This window comes from Terrapene carolina, unplaced genomic scaffold (genome assembly GCF_002925995.2).
Source record: "Terrapene carolina triunguis isolate 2854851 unplaced genomic scaffold, T_m_triunguis-2.0 Scaffold247, whole genome shotgun sequence".
In the NCBI taxonomy this organism is placed as follows: Eukaryota; Metazoa; Chordata; order Testudines; family Emydidae; genus Terrapene; species Terrapene triunguis.
The window spans coordinates 1,343,214-1,365,789 of NW_020664598.1; the positions used below are offsets into that span (position 1 = coordinate 1,343,214).

General features: G+C 45.2%; 1 protein-coding gene across 2 annotated transcripts in view; it reads left to right on the top strand.

The window, feature by feature from the left end:
- The window catches only part of SLC25A17 (solute carrier family 25 member 17), a 51,660-nt gene that overhangs the window by 3,702 nt on the left and 25,382 nt on the right, over positions 1-22,576 (top strand). For both annotated transcript variants that reach the window (XM_024200405.2, XM_024200406.2), the window contains exons 2-3: positions 16,094-16,154; positions 19,449-19,515. In XM_024200405.2, the coding sequence (XP_024056173.2) occupies positions 16,094-16,154; positions 19,449-19,515 (128 nt within the window). The remainder of the gene's footprint in view (positions 1-16,093; positions 16,155-19,448; positions 19,516-22,576) is intronic.

The window sequence follows — 22,576 nt, forward strand, 5'->3', positions numbered from 1 at the left end:
TGAAGTTTAAGGCTATTCTTGTATTCTTATTTTGCTAAGCAGCCTTGATGAGCTCCAGGGAGACTACTGTCCTTCCCCTGATAGAAAGCGTTGGCTTAATGAAAGCAAAGAGGGGGAGGGTGGGGTGGCATGAATTCTGTATTCCCCTTTTTACAGGAATACCTGTCTCCTGCTGGAGTATAGTTACCACTTTGAAAATTTGTGTGCTCTGACTTTTATGGAACTGCCCTGTTTGCCTGAAGTCTCTCAAAGCAGAACTGCTGTTACACACTACTGTACCACAAGGGTTCTGCTTGAGTTCTAGCAGTGTGCAGAATGAAGGCCCAGAGGAAGCAAGACATACTTAGCACTAGGAAATTAAATTGTAGGTTTTTACTTATGCCTACAATGTTAATATATATCTGAATGTCTCATTGTAGCCATAATTGGTAGTTTTCTTAACTTCCTTAGCTGAAATATTTGTAAATAGAAAAATCATAAACTTTGGTGTATACCTGTTTGTATCCATGTGTGTCTCAGGCTGTTCGGTTTGTTTGCTTGGGTACTGTCACTGGAAAATGAGGACATATGCAATAGGCACTAGGGGTTGTTGGCATGAAAACAACTTATGTGGGAGTAGGGTGGCCAGACAGCAAGTGGGGTGGGGGGGGGTAATAGGAGCCTATATAAGAAAAAGACCCAAAAATCAGGACTGTCCCTATAAAATCAGGACATCAGGTCACCCTATTTGGGAGTAACCTCATTTATACAGGATTAAAGTATTATCTAGTCATTTTAAGAAAGTGTTTTCTCTTTTGACTTTAAAAGCTGATCATCTAAGGGTGGGTCTAGGCTTTGAAAGCTCTTAGTTTTTTGTTGTTTTTTTACCCTACCTGCTCTGGAACAATGAATTAGCATTTCATTTTTGTAGAGCTCTGTTAGCATACATTAAATAAACTGAGTGATAACTTAACAGTAAATGGATTTAATCCATGTCAGCTTCATGGGTTAAAAATGTTCCTTAGTAGACTATTCAACAAAATTATTCATAATAAGCCATTTGCTAGGTAATACCATAACCCTTTTAGGTTTGAAGCTTCCCATGGCAAAGATTCTCTTTTCTGTTATACAGCATCCACTAGAATGCGGACCTTATTCCTCCTTGACATTGCATGGGAATGTGAAAGCTATAAAATTCCGCTTCCCCTTGTGCTTTTCAAGAACCTTATGCCATAGCCTAGAACCTTCCACCAAAAACAGCCTACCCACTAGTTCTCAAGCATTCACAGCGGGTGTTTAACAACTGCCTCTCATATAATTTCAGTGAGTGTAGGGTGCATAGAGATTTTAGTACTTGGGAAGAAATGAGAGGGTTTTTATAGATTAGAACAAATATCTTAAATTAACGCAGAAGCAACTGACAAAAGCCCCTTGCAGTTCATGTAATACAAGTTCAATGTGCTTACCCCAACGCACCTCCATTTTGAAGTGCCTTCAACGTTAGCCTTCCCCTTCAATAGAGTGCATTGCAATAGTTCAACAACAGAATAGATGAATAAGGCCTTGTCTCTGCTGCGCGGGGAAAAAGTGTTAATTTGAGTTAAGATAAAATTGTAGTGAAGACAAGGTAGTTTGTCTTAACATGAGTTACAAGATCAAGTTACATGACTGAAGCCTGCATCAGCTGTCTTTGCTCTACTATATTTGCATATAGTCTTCTGTTGCATTCTCCCAGCAACAACCTGCCCTTGCCTTCTGGCAAAAAGCTGATGATTAATCATCCACCACTGCATCTCCTGTCCTGCATCTGCTTCCTGTTCCTGAAATGAGAGTTGTATTAATGCCATCAATTGGAACAGATCCTCATTCTCAGTTGAATCCATGCCTTGCTGCTTGTTTGAATGAAGGCCATAGACCAAATGCTAGTGTGCACCAGACTGCAAGTACTTTACTTACTAAGTTTGTAAGTTAAGGCCATTCTGTGTAGGTATGCCAGAAAGACTGACCAGTTGTCTCACTTTAACACCGACACAGAACTCAGAGGGGCTTAGCTTCAGTGCTGCATAAGACCCATGAGATGCACGTGCAGATGTTGCAATGCTACACCTGGGAGAGGGCACCAGCAGCATGGACACAGACCTGGAATTAGGGTTTGCAATGTGGCAGCTCTTATATGGGCCAGGCCAACTCTAGTGGTTGCGCACAAATACCGGTCATATAAGTTAATTTTGCAGGGAAGACATATCCTTAAAGCCTAAAGTTCAAAACCAGGTATCAATTGTTAAGATCATCATCAAGTGTGTTTTCCTCTTAAGGAAGGCCTATTCATTAAAGGTCTCCATTAATAATGACCTGAGACATTGCTCCTGGCTTTCACTAGTCATGAGGGATATGGATTAATTTCTCACAGCATATCCTGTTGCTTCCTTGGCAGACATAGGCTCTTTGTACATGAAATACTTCTAGCTAAAATAGTGTATAACTCTGTCTCTCATTATTTTGTTGATATTTATACTAATGCTGGAGAGGGGGGAAGCGAGAACATACTTCCTTGGCTCTTAGCATCCTTGACTAGTTGTTTACAAATAAATTTTATATGTAGACTCAACAATTGACCATGGAAGAGCACTACTCTTATAGCAACATAAATATAAAATTATACACAAAACCTGTGTTAAAAGACTATTAAGGCATAAGGATGGTGTATGCAACCCTCAGCTACATTGTGCATATGCATTATGATCTTTAATTATATAAACCACAGGCCCCCTGCTTCATTTGGTACACAAGATGGCTTGAATAAGTAGCTATTCATATTTTTTTTTCTCCTCACTGAACAATGTATGGTTTTAGATCTGTACTGCATGCTGTTTAAATCCTGCTTTCAGTACAGAATTATCAACTACTTAGTTTGTTTTTCTGTGGTACTCATCACTATAGTATGAGTTCTTCACAGACATTAACAGATTTATTTTCAGAACACACTGGTGAGGTGGTGGTATAACCATTTTAGAGATGGGGAACTGAGGCATAGAGAGAGAAGTCAAAAGTGTTGACTAATTTTCGATGCCCAGCAGGGTGGATAAAAATCAATTAAAAAAACAACAACTTTTTTTATTTAAATCAGATTTTTTTGATAAAATGCTTTGAGGAAAAAACCTATCCAAAGATAGTTTTAATTAAGCTACATTATAGCTCAAAGATATCTCATCATGGAATAGGGATTATAAATTCTAACTCTATAGTATGAGACAATATATTCATGTAACGTTTAAGAAAAGTTTTGTAAATGAGTTCCAATAGTTCATGGATTAGGGATCCAATCTTATGGGGTTCCAGGGGCTTCTGTATAGATTATTTAGGTTAATCTTTCTATCTACCCAATGGGACTCAGTGCTCAGTCTAGAAGATACCATCAGAAAAAGCTTAGTTTTGCAGTTCTCAAACTGTGGATTTGTGTGTCCAGAGATAACATGCTTGTTAACAGCAAAAATGTTTTTAAATAAATAAATATATAGAGGTGAGAAATAAGACCTCAACCCTATTGTCCCTCTGCAAATTTCTGTACACAGAGTCAATCCCTTACCTCTCTCTAAAAGTGCAAAGTTTCAAAAAGTTCACTGACTAGAAGATTGTTGGGGGCGGAATAGATCTGGACAAGGAGAAGAAGTCTGGAGATAAATGTGAGAAGGGAGGGACGGAGCAGAAACAAAAGTGAAACTGTTTGAGCAGCATATTCCAGATGTCTTGAGGTCTTTCTGAGTGTAGCCTTAATTGATTTGAGATCTACCATACCATTCTCTCACTAGAAGGGAAAACCTATCATGGCAGCAGGCCATAAGAGAGACCGAGTTTAGGAATATTTTAATGAAGTTCCTTTACCTGTGGGTAAGACAGGCATGCGTGCAAAATGCAAACAGTGCAACAAAGAAACGCAAGGCCTGGTTGCCTGAATGAAACATCATCATAAGAAGTGTTCCTTCTCAGGAGGAAGCTGCATTGAAGATGGTGAAAGGAACAGGTCTGAACATGCAGGATCTTCAGGTTGGTAAACTTTATTTCATACTTCTTTCTTAAGGACTGCCTGTCTTCCTTCTGGACTATTCTTGAATTCTCATGTTTGAGCAAAAAATATAGTTGTTACTCTATGGTACTATCATTTTAGATGCAGTTGTGATAAAAAAATAAATAGCTGAAATAGGCAGATCTTCCTTTTACAATTTCACCTTTAAAGTAGTACTGAGTGTCAGTGAATGCAATGAGTAATGCTAAATGAGCAGTATGATAATTAAATAACTGCACTTATTTATTTTGTTTAGGAGAATCCATCCTCAACGTACAGGATTCTGAAGACTATCCACCTTCAAGATCACCATCATTTTCTATAGTTTCAGAGTTATCTGCCAATGATAGTGTTTCAGTCACATCATGTATATCATAGCCACAGTATGTCACCTGTAGCAAAAAGAAAAAAAACAAAAACTCCATCATCCAGGAACAACCATAGATAAGTTTGTGATACGAACCAGCAGATTACAAAAAGAGGTAATTGATGAAAAAAATGCCCGGTTTGTTTATGAAACAAACTCTCCTTTCTGTATGATTGAGAAACCCACACTTCATTAACACAGTTCAGTGATTAAGACCAGCATACAGTCCACCCAACAGAGCAGATGTTGCAGGCAAATTGCTGGATAAAGTGTATGAAAGAGAAATTGAGCGGTGTGCAAAAGGTCTAGAGGGTAAAATTGTTAACCTGAGTCTTGATGGGTGGAGCAATGTCCCACAATGATCCTGTTATATGTGCTTGTGTGACAACAGAAGAAGGGAATGTCTTCCTTACAGAAACAATTGATATATCAGGAAATGCACACACAGCAGAATACTTACAAGAAGTAGCAGTAAAAGCTATAACAAACTCTGGGGGAAAAAAATTCAAATATCTAGAATGCAGCTTGGTCAAAGACAATGCTGCAAATGTATCCAAGATAAGAAATTATTTAGAAGAGAGTGAAGAGAGTCCCAAGCTTATTTTGTGGGGAAATAGCTGTTTTATTGCTGACGCTGTTGAAATTTGGAAGGAACTGAGTGAGATCTTAAAAAGATAAATATGCAATAACAGTTAAATTACAAGCATTAAAAAACACAAATGGGACAAGCACTATCTCCAGCTCATTTTCTTGCAGATATTCTCAATACTCGGTATCTGGGTCAAACCTTAACTGCTGAAGACGAGGAGTTGGCTATGACATGGACACTAAGCAATCATCCCTCCATAATGCAACTATAATAAACTTCAGCGTTAAGGGTGAACCATTCAAGGAATATATGTTTGCTGATAATGTTTTAAAGAAAGTCACACCAGTGAAGGGGTGGAAGTCACTTAAGCACTTGGATTCCAGATTGTTGAAGTGATAATCTTACTTTTAACAGCAGTAGCTTCTTCTGCTGGTGTAGAAAGAATATTTTCTTCCTTTGGACTAATTCATTCCAAATTGCGAAATCATTTGGAATCTGAAAAAGCAGGAAAGCTTGCTTTTCTTTTCCAGATTATGAACAAACAGGAAAATGAAGATGAAGACGACTGAGTTAGCTGCAGAAGCCAATATTTGAAGTTTCTCATGTTGACCTGGCTGACAGTCAATTTAATTTTTATTTAAAAAAATATATATATATTCCATTTAACTATTTTAGTTAGACAATTTTAACTAAAACAAACCTGATTTTTAAAAAACTTGAATGTTTAAGTAAATTCAAAAATTCATATGCTTGTTTTGTTAAAATATTGTTTGCTGTTGAAGAAAAAAATCCAAAATACATAATGTTGTTTTAGTTAAATAAAACAATTTAAATGTCTGTCTGGTGATGTTCTCCTCCTAATACAGCATGGCAAGAAAATCCTCCAAATATTAATGATTAGCCTGTTGAATTGGAGATAGTCATAAATATCTGCTTCAATTACAGTTGGTAAATTAAATAACCAAACAATCATTCATTTTCGGATATAGCTGTAAAACTAATCTGAAAAGTTTTCAAAACAAATCACTTTAAAAATGTATAGCGTGTACCTTCTAAAAATGAAACCTACATCTGAGTTGTGAAGAATATGTATTAACGTTATAACAATCAACAAGAATGCACTTATGTAGAAATCCATGATTAAATCAGGTCTTCCTGCCTAGTGATTTAAATCAATTTAATTTAAATCAGATCCACCCTGGTGCCCAATATGAGATGTCTAGGACCTGATTTTTCACAGTACTTAGCTTTATATAGCATTTTTCATGTTCAAAGCAGGGCTTCTACTGGCTGCAGCTGTGATTGCTCAGCACTTCTGCAAAGCCAAGCCTGGAGTCTCAAGTTAGGCATCCAGAAAATGAACACCACACAATTAGTGGCCATGTGTGAAATGTATAGTTTGTGATTTGCTGAATTAGGCTTTCCGGCCTCTTGCAGCACACACAGACAGGTAGGGCCATACCCAGTTGCAGACACAGACTGAGGTGAGCTCTGAATGAGAGGACTCACCCAGCACTCAAGTGCACATACCTTTTGGGAGATAAGCCCAAAATAATACTGTCTTGCACTGTATAGGAAGATCTGCACAGCGCAAGCTCATAAAAATTCGCCCTCTCTCTCAATGTGGAGAGAGATGTGCACAGCTTCTTGACACCCCCCCCCCCCGATATGAATTGTACAAACTGGGTTATGTTATAAACAAGAAATAAGTTTAACAACTACAAAAAGTAAATTTTAAGTGATAGCAAACAGATCAAAGCAGATTACCTTAGTAAATAAACAAAAATCACAAACTGAGCTTAATATACTAAATAGGTAAGATATAAATTAGCAAATTCTCACCCTGCGTGATAAACAGGCTGGCAGATTCTTAAGGCACAAGTTGCCTTGGCTTTCCCAGGTTTTCATACACAGTCTAAAAATCCTTCTAGCCTGGGACCATCACTTCCCACAGTTCAGTCTTTGTTCCTCAGGTGTTTCCAGGTGTGGTGTTGTAAGAAGAGTGAGGTTCCCCCAATCATGTCATTTCCCCCCTTTTATATCTTCTCCCCACTTGCTGGAAAGCTCTTTTGCTGTGACCTGGTTGCCATGGTGTAGTGCTATCTCTGAGAGATGTCTATTGTACACAGTTCTTGGGGTAATCCTTGTGCTTGTGTGCATTTCCTCAATAAACCATTAACATTGTTTGGCCTTTTTACTTTCTTACCTGAAAGGCTACTTGTGTGTGGTTTCAACCTCAGGACATGTTTCAGCAACACATACATAGCCAAACTTCATACCTTCACACACGATGATAGCACATACAATCCAACGAGATATTACTCTCCAGCAGATCAAGACTTTTAGAATGGCACCTCACAAGGCATACTTTGTATAAGACATATCCTAATTACATGGCAGTGGTGAATATTGGGGTGTCAGGGTGTAACACCAAGAAATACAGAGTTAAGGTAAATGCCCACACAACCATAACTCTGCCCTCTTTGAGCCATGCCCAAGTACACACATTCCCACTCTTTGCTGTAATTGACAGGTGCTACCTGCACTTGCCCTATGCTCAAACATTGAGGCTACTTCCCCTACAGAGTACCACACTTCTAAAATGTAACAACCACTTCATACTCTTTTACAACCCATTCACAGTCACAGAATACCCTTTAAACCTATCATTAATCTACAGACTGCTCTCATGTCCCACCTCACTACTGACAATGCACATAGCAAGAAGATCTCAGTGTCCTGCTACTGACACAACCTACACAATTCTGTATTGAAATGACCCAGACTGGAACCTCAAGATACATATGCATCTTTCTCCTTTGATCACACGCATGTGGGGACTCAGACCCAGATCACCTCATATCATAACAACAGCTCTGTAACAGTTCCTCAGAATTAATCCCCAGATCTGCTCACATCACAAACATGCTTCTGCCAACCTTTCCCACTTACTGCTTCCAACATTCAGTACAGTTAGTTATACCTAAACCACTGAAAACAACTGGAATACATGCAGATAATTCCCAGTGTCTCTTGCCAGCTCCAGGGGGCAGAGTATGGGTTGCGTGGATGTTTCCTTAACTCTGTATTTCTGGTTTTCAGAAGTTTGAGTTTTGCCAAACTTGATGTTCTGGAAGACCACAAGTTACCACGGGGTGATTTTAACTTTGCATTGATGTTTTTTGCATTAAATAGTTTTTTGAGCACAAGTCATACACAAACTTTTTTTAAATCAGGCTGTTAGAACCTGCAGGACTGGAACCTGGAACTGTGGGGTTTTGGGGCCACTGATGCCCTTGCATCACAGGAAGAAGCTTAGGCTGGGCTCCCATGGGAGGACCCTGTGTGGCTAGGCTTGGCAGGAAGACTCGCCCCAGCAGGACCGGAGTGGTGGCCTTAGACAGTTCTCTGATTGTCCAGAACCAGTATGTAAACCAGGAAGCTATGAAGGGGAACTGTGTGAGCCACAGACTGCCTGTCTGTCTCTGGTCCATACCTACCCGTGACCCTGCCTGCCTCCTGACACCTGACTCTTGGTTTCCCCTCTGGCCTATCCTGGACTGTGACCTCCTGGCCTGACTCCTGCTCTGACCACTAGGTCTGACCACCCACATCCTGATCATGACAGTTTGCTCAGACCCTCTTCGCCACCACCCCAAATCCATCTATCTCCTCCAGAGATGATAGAAGGGGAAGCCGCCCAACCATGGGTCCCTGAGGGCCCAGGACCCAGTTCCCTATCTGCAGGCGGAGACCCTTGCACTACAGACCCATGCTACACAGTGTGCACTCAAAGCACAGGTCCTGCACGAGCAACTAGGCCAGTCACAGGCTCAGGTGGCGCAGCTCACTGCCGAAGCACAAACCCTACACAAGCAGCTCGCATGCTCGCAGGGAGAAGCAGTACCCTATGTGCCCAAACAGACCATGCATTGCCTGAACCAGTTCACACCATGCCACTGCCTGAACAGTTCAGTGAGGATCATTGGAAATTCTGGGGCTTCCTGAACCAGTGCAGGCTGCTCATCCTGCTCTGCCCCACAAGTGTACCCCATAGACTGGACTAAGGTGGGAATAGTAGTCAGCCTACTCAACAGTGAAGCACTTAATTGGGCCTCCTCAGTGTTGGAGCAGAACAGCCCTGTGCTCTCTGACTGGGATGCCTTCCTGCAAGCCTTTGTGACCATCTCGAAGACCTGCTTCACATCCGTGCAGCAGGGGCTGTCCTCCGGAAACTTCACCAGGGCAATGGCCAGCCACCTCATACCCTACCCATTTCCGATGACTTGTGGCCGATGTTGAATGGAATGAAGCAGCCCAATTTTACCAGTTCTGCTGGGGGCTCAATGACAAGGTAAAAGATGAACTAACCTGCATCGAAAGCCCCACCTACCTAGGCACCTTTGTAGACTTTGCCCTGAACATTGACTCTTGGCTGCATGAATGGAACGAGGAAAGGAAGGGTGTCCCAACAGCCCCCCCCCCACCTGCCCTCCATGCCACGGCTTGTAGAATAGAGTCTTGAACCCATGCAGGTCAACCTGGGTTGCTAACGTCTGACCCTGAAGAGAGAGAGTGAGTGAGTGTCATTGACAGTTGAACCTCTGTTTTTAGTGCAGGGGATCAGTCCATGCCCTTGCCTCCTGCCCAGAATAGAAGAATTTGGGAAAAGGACCAGCCCAGGCCCAGTAGAGGGGGCACAGCCTGCATAGCACCAGAGCTCCATAACCACTACCCCCTCCTTACCCTACCCTCAAGTAGAACCCGACCTGGGAACCATGGCGCCTCCCCGCACTTCCAGTTGCTACTGCAGTTGCAGGTCTTGGAACAGGCACAGCAGATCCCCCACGTTAACAATGATAGACTCTGGGGCCTCTGCCAACTTTATAGATGCTGAGGAAGCCCAAACCCTCCAGATCCCCTTCTGGCTGAAACCCACACTGGACCTTTTGGAGATGATTGTTGGGTTGCCCCTATCATCGGGACCAGTAACTCAAGAGGCTGCCCCACTAGAGGCTGTAGTAGAGAAGCACCAAGAAACAGTATGCCTCGATGTGATCCGGTCCCCATTCTTTGGCATTCCTTGGTTGGAGCGGCATGACCCATGTATCTCCTGATGGCAGATGAAAATTAGCTTCCCTGAATACTTTCAGAAAGCGTGCCTCCAACAAAGCAACCAACTCTCAGCTGACCTGCACCTGGGGCCCCTGGATGGAAGGAGACCCTTGGAAGCAGAACTCTTTACAATGCGGGCTAGACAGACAGGAGTGGCCCCAGGGAAGAACCTCAGCCTCCTTGACAAGTACAGTAGAACCTCAGAGTTACGAACACCAGAGTTACGAACTGACCAGTCAACCACACCTCTCATTTGGAACTGGAAGTATGCAATCAGGCAGCAGCAGAGACAAAAAAAGTAAGTACAGTACTGTATTAAACGCATAAGGCCTGGGGATGAATAGAAGACTGCTTTTGGTACCCAATATGGGGACTTTGAATACTTGGTGATGTTGTGTGGCTTAACCACTGCCCCTGTAACATTTCAACATTTTGTGAACAATATGTTTGGACCAGTATGTGATTATCTATCTTGACAATATACTGGTATTCTCAGAGAACCCAGAGCAGCACTACCATAATGTCTGGTCTGTCCTGGGGACCTACAGAAGCATGGGTTCCAAACTGGAAAAGTGCATCTTTGACAAGGCCCCCATTGAAGTTTTGGGGTATATCATCACTCTAGAGGGAATCCAAATGGATCTGCCGAAGTTGGAAGCCATTCACAGCTGGACAGCCCTCTATGAGCTTTGTGAATTTTTATAGGAGACTCATTGCTAACATCTCTGAAGTAATAACTCCCTTGACTTCACTCCTTCGCAAAGGTGTGACATTTGCTTGGTTGCCTGAAGCTCAGCTTGCTTTTGACCAGCTAAAGACTGCCTTCACCATGGCCCCAATCCTGGCACACCCTGACCTGACCTGTCCATGTTTAGTAGAAGCAGATGTGTCACCATCTCAAGGGAGCTTGGCACCCACTACAGGTCTTCAGTGACCATAAGAGCTTCAGGTACCTCCACAAGGCCCAAGTGTTGAACCACAAACAGTTAAGGTGGGCCTTGTTCTTTTCTCTGTTTGTTTTTACTATTACCTACTTCCCAGGAAAATGAAATGGGAAGGTTGATGCTCTATGGCAGTGGTTCTCAACTAATTTATCATTGTGGGCTGCAGCTGTGTGCTAATTGGGCCGCATGCGGCCTCTGGTTGAGAACCGCTGCTCTATGGAAACAGAGATTACAACCAGGGAAGAAAAGAACCAATTTCCACGCCCCCCACCTCCTCAAGCCTGGTAATTTTGCTAATGCCACAGTTCAGCAAGACCTGCTCTCTTATCTGATCTGCCTAGAAAGAAGATCTAGTTGCCCAAGGGACGTTGCCCATGCCATTAGGGGCTAAGTTGCACCATTCTGTGTTGGATGGCGTAATGTACTTCTACAAGCACGTGTATGTGCCCCCAGGGTGACTATGACTGGAGCTGCTACAGTTGTGCCATGATGTTTTAACGGTGGGTCACTTTGGCTATCAGAAGATCTCCCGCATGGTCACCCACTTTTTCTGGAGGTCCTTCATGCAGGCAAAGGTCCAAGCTTATGTAGACTCCTGCAAGTGCTGTGCACGTACCAAAACACCCCAAACCAGACCTCTTGGCACCTCAGTACTCCTGGAGACTGGCTAGGCTTTGGTCCACAGAACTCCAACCGTCTGATGACCACACCGTAGTCCTAACAGTTGTGGACTGCCTGACCAAAATAGCCCACTTCATCCCCTGCAACTGGCTGCCCTCTGCTGAGGCTACTGGACAATGTGATCCAGCTCCATGGACTCCCAGACCACATAGTTTCTGATTGAGGCTTATAGTTCACCTCTTGCTTCTCGTGTGAAGTTTTCAGATTACTGGAGGTCTGCATATCCACTTTTCCTGCATATCACTCCCAAACAGATGGACAAACTAAATGGGTGAACCAAGTCCACACTCCTGCCATATGCAGTTTTCTTACAACAATGCTGACTATGCCTCTAAGGGTCGGAGCTCCTTCTTCACTAATTATAGATTTCATCCCCATTTCCACCTGGTGTTACCAGCAATCTCTCCGAATCCCACTGCCACTGATGGGGTCCAACAGATCCATCTCATTCAGGAAAAGCTCAAGAACCACCTTGAAGAGGCGAAGGAGGTATACAAGCGGCATACAGATTGTTGATGACAAGAAGCTCCAGTATTTATGGTAGACCAAAAGATGTGGCTTGCCATTAAACACCTCCAGACCAGGTGATTCTCCTGCAAATTGGACCACCAGTTCCTGGGACCCTTCCCGATATGCCATCAGATTAACCAATTTATCTTCAAAACTCCAGCTTCCCCAGTCTCTCAAAATACACCCAGTTTTCCATGTCTCCTTTCTGAAGCCCTATAATGAACACCCCCTCCCCAACCAAACCACACCACTACCTCAACCACTCGAAATCCAGGGTCACGATGAATACGATAGTGCATGGCATCCTCAGTTCCCGACAGATACGTGGCTGCCTGTGCTATCCATTGGATTGGGAAGCCTACAACCCTGAAGAATGTGCTTGGGAGCCTGCCTCCCATGTCCATGCCCCTGACCTGGTGGAGAAATTCCACAAAACTCACCCTGACAAGCCTGGACTGACACCATCTCGAAGGGGGGCCTGTAGGCAGGGATGATGTTACAACCTGCAAGGCTGGTATCTGGGGGGGCGGGTTCAGGGCTACTGATGCCTCCACAATCACCACAAGAGGCTTAGACTGTGCTCCTACTTGAGGACCCTGTGGGGCTCAGCTTGGCAGGAAGTACCACCCAGCAGAACCAGAGTGGCAGTCTCAGACAACTACTTGATTGGCCAATACCAATATCTAAAACAGTTAGCCCTGAAGGGGAGCTGTGTGAGCAACAACATAGACTGCCTGCCTGCCTCTGCTCCAGACCCTGCTCGCAAGAGACACTATACTCTGGCTTCTGATCCTGCCTGCCTCCTGATACTTGATTCTCTTTGCCTTCTGGCCTGTCACAGACTCTGACTTCCCGGTACCGGACTCGGTCTGACTCCTGCTCTGACAATTAGGTCTGACCGCCCATGTCCTGGTAACTTGCCCTTCCCCAAAAGGGCGTTAAACAGTCTCTACCAACAAAAGACTCAAGCCCAGTGCTCTCATGCTTTCAATACCACAGAGCTACATTCGCTGGAATTTGAAGCGGAGAAGATAGGGCATTTCTCCCCTTCAATAACCTGCTCTGTTCCATGGTATTAGACAATTCCAACTGAATTTGTTCAATTTTGTTTGCACAAATCAGAAAAAAAAACTTCCTCACACCAGGAGGCACTCTACTCAGCAACTGACTGGAAGCAACTCAGATTGACCAAGCTGTCCATCTACAGAAACAGACTTGCTAGTCAAGATTTTGCAATTGCTGTGAAGGAAGGTGTTGCAGCTGGCCTAGTGCCTCCTCTGTACAGTCACCAGTCTATTGTAAGTGGACCCAGCTGCTAGGTCCCATGTGCTTCTAAGCCAACTGGGTCTGGGTAGAGTCTAGTCACGGAGTCTAGCTTTGGGTTTCTAGGGTGCACTCCCAGGATCAGGCCTCTTGTCTGAGTACTTCCTTGGGACTTGCAGTCTAGTTACTCTAAATCCCCAAATCAATGTCAAAGACCTCCTAAGTGTCTCCCACCCCCAATTGCGTATACACACAGACAGAGTTCCACCCAGCTGTGGGAAACCCTAGTTTTTTGTTTAACCCCTTTTTGGACAATGTGGTATGAAAGCAAGGAACATAGACTTTTAGTAAAGTAATCTCTTAACCATAGTCATTTTACTCTTAAGAAAGGGCAGAGTTACAGAAATTAACAGTATAACAAAAGTCCTGAGATTCACCCCCATCCTAGTCTGATCTCACCCTTTCGAGAAGTGAGGTCTGCTAGTGTGCAGGCTGGGCGGAGTCCCTCCTTCTCTCTCTCCCCCCCCCCTGCATCTCCAGCTTACATGTGACAGTGATACGCCCCCCTGCTCAGAGAAGGAACCCCCTTAAAATACAGTCCCTTTCTACTTTTGCCATTGTGTCCAGAGTAAGGCCTGGCCTACACCTAAAATGTAGGTCAACCTAGCTTCGTTGCTCAGGGCTGTGAAATATTTCATGCCCCATGCAACATAGTTAGGTTTACGTAACTCCCACTGTAGATGCAGCTAGGTTGACAGAAGAATTCTTCCATTGACATAGCTACCACCTCTTGAGGGGGTGGATTTACTACAGCAACAGAAAAACTCCTTCTGTTGCTGTATTATTGTCTACATTACCACAGCATAGCAGCAGCGCTGCAGCTGTGCTGCTGTAGCACCTGTAGTGTAGACATCCCCTGGAAAGCTGCAGGTCCACCAATCATGCTGACGATGTGGATAAGCTGTTCTGCAGAGTTGGGCTAGCAGTTGAGAGACAATTTAAAGTTGATGACTCTATCTCTGTGATAGTCCTTCAGCTAAGTGTCAAGCACCTTCCCTGGGCAGGACAGCTGACTGGAATACATAACTTTGCCATGGACAAGATTAGATAGGAGTTCAGCACATAGTACAAAACTGAGTGCACAGAATAACCCAGACATACCAACTCTCTTTCACACAAGGCAAAAAACATTTTCTTGGCTTACCTCAGAGCCACATTATAGAAATAAAATTAAAAAAAAAAAATCACTGTTGCTATCACTTGGATTCAAGTTGCTATCACTTGGATTCAAGTGGGAATTTCTGCTTTCTTCCTTGTTGCTTCATTGTTTACAGATCATCTGTGAGCTATGAGGCTGAAGCTGAAGAAGAAGATGATACTTACAGGCAACTTTATGAGTCTTAGTATTACAATAGTGCCTGGAGGCTCAACCAGGTTGGGGCCCCATTGTGCTAGGTGCTGAACAGTAAAAGACTGCTCCATTCTAAAGAGCTTACAGTTTTAAAAGTAAGATTCAACAGGGTGGTGAGGCAAATAGTGGAGGGAGGAGCCATATTTACATATTGCCATATTTACAGGCATGGGAGAAAAATTAAAAGAAAAAACTTAGCAGGTGCTTAGCACCCAGGCCCCCCTCTTCCCACCCACCAGCTGTCCCCCTGCCAATCAACTCCTCCCCCTCCCTCCTAGGGTGAGGGTGGAGGCTTGGGGGAAGAGGTGGAGTTAGGGGCGTGGCCTGGGCTGAGCCAGGGTTTAGCACCCCCGGGGAAAATTAGAAACCGGTGCCTGTGTTTACAGGATCCAACGGCTGTGCTGCACACGAAGTAGAAAATATTGGCCAAGATTTCACCCTCTATATCTAATTAAAACTACATGGTGAATTTTATGGAAGCGACTGTAATTTCCTAAATTGGAATTTGGCTAAGCACTGGGATTGACTTGCAAAAACTGCATCTGAATTTTTAATGAGCATGAGAACTGCTATTTTGTCTCATTTAGAAGGCAGCACCTTCCATAAAACAATGGTCCCTTGTATTGTGCTCTAGGGCACTGTTTTGATCCTAATTTAGAGGGATGAATGCCATGTAATTTTAACATTCCTCCTTCATAAGCTTTTATCAGACTTGTATAGGTGGGGCAGAAGTGAGAATGGAGAAAAACTAGTGCTCTTTTATCTGCTTACTGACATCAGACTTCTAAAAACTTATGCTAAAGGAGAGTTTTGCAATCATTTCAGTTTATTTATAATTTGTTTAATCACATTTGAAAGTCTTTTCTCTAACCCGGTGACTAAAAGTGTCCAGTTGTCATTGGTATCTGTGGGGTTCATTTTCTTTTTCTGTTAAATTTTGATATGCATATTACTCTTTACCTTTATTCAGCAAATTTTGATTTTGCGTGGGAACAGAATTTACAGGGGTAAACAAAAGGTCATTGTTAAGCAGTTTTTAACAAAGAATATAGTTTAGTTCTTGATTATGTGGAGTAATTTTGCTGAGAAACTTGTAATGATTGTTTATGTAACTCATTACAGACAGATAGATATAAAAAAAATGCTAATTAACTGTTCTATCATTTTTCAGGGCAGTGTGACTGCAATGACAGTATTTTTTCCTTTGGATACAGCTAGACTTAGACTTCAGGGTAAGTGTGTAAACACCAGTGTTTTTGTGACTCCTGTCTTTGTTTCCATTGCCTTTTAGCCTCGGCACTTCTGGGAGTAGTTGCATGGGGATTGTGATGGGGTGCACTCACCTCTTGTGAGTGCCTCCTGTCACCTGGGTATGATCCTGTACTCTTTTTCTGCTCCTGGTGCCCTGTCAGCTGTTGCAGGGCAGGTCTTCAGTGGCTCAGTCCTCCGTTCACGTCACAGTCTAAAATGGATGAACACCTTCTGGGGTATCAAGCATCCATTCTTGCTGCCCCAGCCGTCCAGTCAGATCATCTCTTAAGTTCAGTCCCCTTCTGGAGTAACAAAGTCCCACTAATGGTTGGCTCTCTCCAGGGTCTTCAGTCCCAACTCATAAGAACAGTTATGCCATAGGTCCGTCTAGCCCAGTATCCCGTCTTCCGATAGTCGCCAATACCATGTGCCCCTGTGACAGGGTTGGGACTCACCACCGCGGCGCCTCCCGCTGGCACATCCGGGAATTAGCTCTGTCCTTTGCGGGGCGCCCTCTGCCGGTGGTGTCCCATCCGTCGTCTGCCCTCTGTTGGTGTCCGGACCCGCATTGCTCCCCGCTCGACGGCATCCTTTTCAGGACACTGCCCTCCGGCAGTGCCCACTGCTCTGGTCTCACCCCCTTCCAGGGGTCTGGTGTTATCAGCAGTCCTCCGGCTGCACCTGTTCTAGTAGCCAGCTGCAGCCTCAAAGTCTAGCCCCTTTGTCACAGGGGCCTGCCACAGCCTGTATCAGGCCATGCCCCTCCTCAACCAAGTGTAGTACAAGGGGGAAGGGGGGGGGACCCAGGCCCACCCGCTATTCTGGGTCCCGACCCAGGGACCCTCTAGCGGCAGCCTCCCTTCCCTCCTTCTCTCCCCTTGTCAGACTTTGTCCCTGAGCCACTTCCCCTTCGGCCCTGTGCACCTGCTCTGCCCTTTGTAGCAAGGCCTGCAGCCTGGGGTTTTCCTTGGCTGGAGCTCCCCAGCTCCTTCTGCCCTTCCCCAGCACTGCTCTGTCCAAGGTGCTGGCCCCCTGCTACAGAGACAGACCTTCCCGCACGAAGGTCTGGGACAGACTGCCTACTCCTCTCCTAGGCAGCCTTTATATAGGGCCTAGCCTAGCCCTGATTGGCTCTAATCAGTAGGCCCCTCTCTAATTGGCTGCCGGCCTGTGCAGTCGCTCTGGCCTACTCTAGCCCTCTCTCTCATGGGGGTGGGGCAGCTGCCCCACCACAGCCCCATAGGGAATGAACAGAACGGGTAATTATCAAGTGATCCATTCCTAGCTTCTCTGAGCCCTTCTCAGGGCTTAGGCCATTTCCCCAGGGACCCTGGCCCGCCCACTACTCCAGGTCCCAAGGCAGGGACCCTATAAACAGCAGCTTTGTACTGCTTCCATTAATAGTTGCTGCTGCTGTATTCCCTGGGCTGCTTCCCACTGAGTCCCATCACCTTCGCCCATTACCTTAGGGTTACAGTCTTTGGGTTCTCTCTGTCGTATCCCTGCTTGAGCAGGGTCTTTCCCAGGCCTCCTTCCTAGAGAGTCTCTTTGTCTTCCAGTCCTTCCTCACCCTTCTGGTCCCAGCTAGCAACTGACCTGCTCAGGCCCTGCAGCCTTTCTAGGCAGCCCTGGGGGACCCACTTTCACTGCTCCTTTCCTGAGGCAGGGTGTGTTAGGACTGCGAGGCCTCCAGCAGGGGGCCTCAAAGGGCCTGGCACACCGCCATCATAGGGATCTCCTCTGTGTAAACAAGGATCTTTCCTTTTATTCCTTCCTCATCACCAGCAACATTCTTCTAGTTGAGGCTGATTCTCCCTTTAGGAACAGCACTGACTTACTCTTTAATTAGTTGAAAAGTCATTGCTGTGTGACTTATGGCTCAGATTTGAATGTCTGAAGTCTGGTCTACATTACAGACCTATATTGGAATAACTTTGTTGCTCAGGGGTGTGAAAAATCCACACTCCTGAGTGACATAGTTATATCGACCTAACCCCCCGTGTAGACAGCACTGCTTCTCCCATCGACGTAACTACCGCCTCTCAGGGAAGTGGATTAACTACACCAATGGGAGAACAGTCTCTCCCGTCAACTTAGAGCATCTTCATTAAAGTGCTATAGCAGCTGCGCTGATGCAGCATTTTAAGTGTAGACTTGTCCTAAGTACATCTCTCTAGGAATATTCTCAGATTTAGAAGAGGTGATCAAAATTGAGAGTTAGAGAGAAACTGCCCAGGATTGCATTAGTTTCGTGCAGCTGGTCTTGCCAGCCCGTGGGAACAACACTATGTGCAGGAGTAAAACCAGCACGTTCTTGCCTAAGGCATTGTGCCACAGGGGAATTTAAAAGCACAGAGTGAGACCGAAATTGGGAGTACAAATATCCCACGTTTCCCAAAATTAAACTTTAAACAGCCCTGGGTAGTCAAGCCTGGGTATTTCCTACTTATAAACTACAGAACCAGAAGGCATCTGATATTGTGGCTAAAGCTTTATTAAGAACTGGGATGAGATCATTTGACAAATCTTCAGAGATATATGCTTGAATTAGCCCCGTAATACTGTACAGCAATCCTCAGCTCTTAGAAAACAAGGCTTTTTCCCAATGCATGGTCACCTGTAAACTGGCTGTAAGAGGCAGGTTTATTAGGGTCTGGGGGTCAGGGAATGTTTATGACAGTGAAACAGGGAAGTGAGCCCCATCTCTGATTCATGGTCCAATTATCAGATCAGGAATTAACAAAAGTTAAGGGGCAGCTGCCCAGGGGGCACATCTCAGGGCTTCTCTCCACTTACCAAGGGATTGAGGTGCAGTGATCAATCCATGGGGGTCGATTTAGCGAGTCTAGTGAAGACCCACTAAATCGACTGCTGATTGCTCTCCCATACTCCACCGGAGTGAGAAGCATAAGGTAAGTTGACAGGAGCGTTTCTCCCATCAACCCAGTGCGGTGTAGACACCGGAAGAAGTCGACCTAAGCTATGTCGACTAGAGCTACATTATTCACGTAACTGGAGTTGTGTAACTTAGGTCGACTGAGCCCTGTAGTGTAGACCTGCCCTTAGTGTTGTTGGGGAGTGAACAAATAAGGAGGCAGGAAACCTTAAATATCAAGTGGAAAGAGAGAGATGCTTTCAGGGGTGGCTAGGGAGCTGGGAGAAAGCAGTCATTTGTGGAGAAGGCGAAATTGGCAGTTTTAGAGGAATAAGGAGCTGATGATGAGTACTTTCAACTTTTAAAGTGCTAAAAATTAGATCTGTCTTTTGTCTTCCAGTTGATGAGAAACGCAAGTCCAAGACAACTCACACAGTGCTACTGGAGATAATCAAAGAAGAAGGCCTGTAAGTACAGATGTTCACAATTATCTTGATAAAAGTAAACGTTCAGAAGTGCTGGGCATGTGCATCCAGTGAGCCTCCATATATCTGGATATACTGCTCTCCATATATCAGTCTCTTCATTTGTCTGGATTCTCTGGGGCATCAGTTTCTAATCATACAGCTGCAGTCTCCTTTTAGATAACCTAGCCACCTTGAATAATAGGCTGTTTTGGGATATGCTTTCCAGTCAAAGGTTCATTCTTTCTTCTCCCCCACCACCTGGAGAACCCCACAAACGGCTGTTTGGACCCAGGATGGAGAATTAGGATCCTGTGTAGCAGAAGTTAACCTTCATGACCTTGCACAGAGCTATGCTGTAGGAGTTGCATGCCTGACCGCAGAACCTTGTTGAAAAGTACTGACTGACAAGTAGGTTTGTATGTAACCCTCTCTTGGAGCGCTTACTCCAAGAATTCCTGGTATTTTACACTAGAGTAGAGTTGTCAATCCTAGCCAGGTTCCAGTTTGCCTAATAACATTTTGCCTTTTTCAGACTTTACCCATGCAGTTACAATTGGTGAAATTAGGAGTTTGTTTACACTTAAAACTCCCATTGACATAGGTAATCTATCTCCCCAAGAGGCAGTAGTTAGGTTGACTGAAGAATTCTGTTGACCTAGCGCTGACTACACCGCTTATGGGTGAGGATTTTTCGCATCCCTGGCAGACTTATTTTTCCAGTGTAGACCAGGCCTAGGTTAAACACTTTCCCTACCCCCTAAAAATAGAAGAGGAGTGAAAGAGGAATACACTGACATGGATGGCATGATTTTGTGACCTGAGAATCATGCAGGATCAACAATAAAATGTGTGTAAGGCTCTGGGAAAGCAAATGCCAAAAACTAAGAGTGAGCATGGGGAGGAAAAAACACTTGTAAACCAGTTGATACCATCTTTGGCTCACAGTTCTATATTTCCATTATCTACTCTGAGAAATTTATAGAAAGTATAAACAGCTACAGAAATCAAGGAGCCCACAATAAGAGAGAGATTTGAGGATGTAATAGTTGGATTTGAAAGACTGTAAAAATGAGACTTCGTACACCTACAGCAAAATTGAAAATCCAAGTTCTTCGAATGCTTGCACATGTCCATTTCACTTCAAGTGTGTGTGTGCCAGTGCACCCAAGGCAGTCAATTTTTTCCCCATATTGATATCTGTCAGGGTGGTGCATGCGCTCTCAGCAAGCTTCGCTGTGAGCCTAAGGTACAAAGGGCAGAGCTGCCTCAATCCTCCTCAGTTCCTTCTCACCATGGTAGTTGGAATGTGTGTGCTCATCACACCTTTCCCTTTCTCTTATGAGATAATGTTTTCTAAAAATTATTATTGTTCATAGTTTTAGTTAGTGTACTTGCTTTTGGCAAATTTTTGCTTGTTTTTGTTGGAGCTTTTCAAGCTCTGTCCTGGGGCATGCCTAAGTCCCCAGGGTTTAAGTGCTTTTCTGGCTGTAACAAGTCTATGCTAGTCAGAAATCCTCACTCCCATTGTTTAGGGTTTGAGGGGAGGACCTATTAAGTATAGGTGCCCTATCTGCAAGGGTTTGAGTCTAGGGAAGTGTAGTGAGGCGGTGTGGTTCCTTGCTGCCCTGGAGAGAGACGAGTCCCTCCGGACACCAGAGTGGGCGGAGCCAGGGAACTCTGAGCCCGCCCCCCAGAGGGTCAGGCGTTGCCTTGGAAGTATAAAGGCCCAACCTCAGGGCTCACTGAGAGAGCAGCTTCCGGGGAGGCCAGACGCCTCCGGCCTAGCTCGCAATTGGGAAACCCCAGTGGGCTGCAGTAAACTCGAGGACTGGCCCTACCTGCCCTACGCCAGCTACCTGGAAGAGTTGCCGAGCCTGCCCTGTGCCAGCTACCAGGAGTTGCCAAGTCTACGCCTTTCCAGCTATCCCGAGGAACCCATGGTGCTGGACCCCCCTGAGGACACCACCCTGACCCAGGTACCTCAAGAGGGGGAGTCTGGAAGTAGCCCGGGGGCAGCCGACCCTAGTCTGGCTGCAGCACTGCCAGAACCCATGTCAGTGTATTGCGGCCAGGATCCCCACGGACACAGCAGCAGGTCTTCTGCTGCTGCTAGGACCCCGGGCTGGGACGCAGTGGAGTGGGAGGGCATCCCCCCTGCCACCCAACTCGCGGGTGGCAGTCTCCCCCTCTCCCAGGCCCTTTGGAACCAAGGACCTGGGCCTACTGTTTATATACTGTTGTTGCTCAGCCTCTGCCTGAGGGCCTGACTCACCATTGCCCTGCCCTGACCTAGGGCCTGGGCTTACTGTGGCCGCAGAGTACGACTCCTGCAGCTGGACTAATTCCCCGCAAGACCTATTCCCCAATTTAGTGAGGTGGTGTGGGTCCCCACTGCCCCAGAGAGAGACGAGCCCCGGCTCACTTCTCTACAGGAAGTAAGACTTCGACACCTCTTCATGGAAACTGCTTTATGCCTCCACTGGAACCCAGCCACTCGGTACACAGGGGTTCAGACTTAATCCATCCAGGACTGCACTACTAGATTGGCAGTATCACCTCGCCAGAGAAAAGATGCCACTGTCCTTCTCTGGTACTGCACAAATGGCAGAAGAAATCAGACAGTTCGCGTTCTTCTAGCCAGAAAAGAGGGCTAGGACCCCAACGACGTCACACAGGAAAAAGGTGGGAACTGAGGTTAGATCTCCAGGTCCAGCTAGGCAACTCCCTGGTATCACAGACTTGACTAGCAATGTAGAGTTGTTGTATCCAGCACCACCTTTGGTACAATGGAGACTGACTGTGTTGTTAGGATCTTCTGCAGCATTAACTTAATTTTCAGTGAATGCTTTGGGGCATCTCTACCTCTTGGTACAGATGACACCTGAGGGACCTCCTTTGCTTCTTGGTTCCAGACTCACCTTTGCTGCAAGACATTGAGGTACGGCATTGCCCATTCATGCAATGCAAGCTTTGGTACCTGTTTCATCCTTGGCACCATGAGGGGCTACGCAGTTTTTGGTACCATTGTGGTGGAACTGGGAGGTGGTGAGGGCTAGCACCT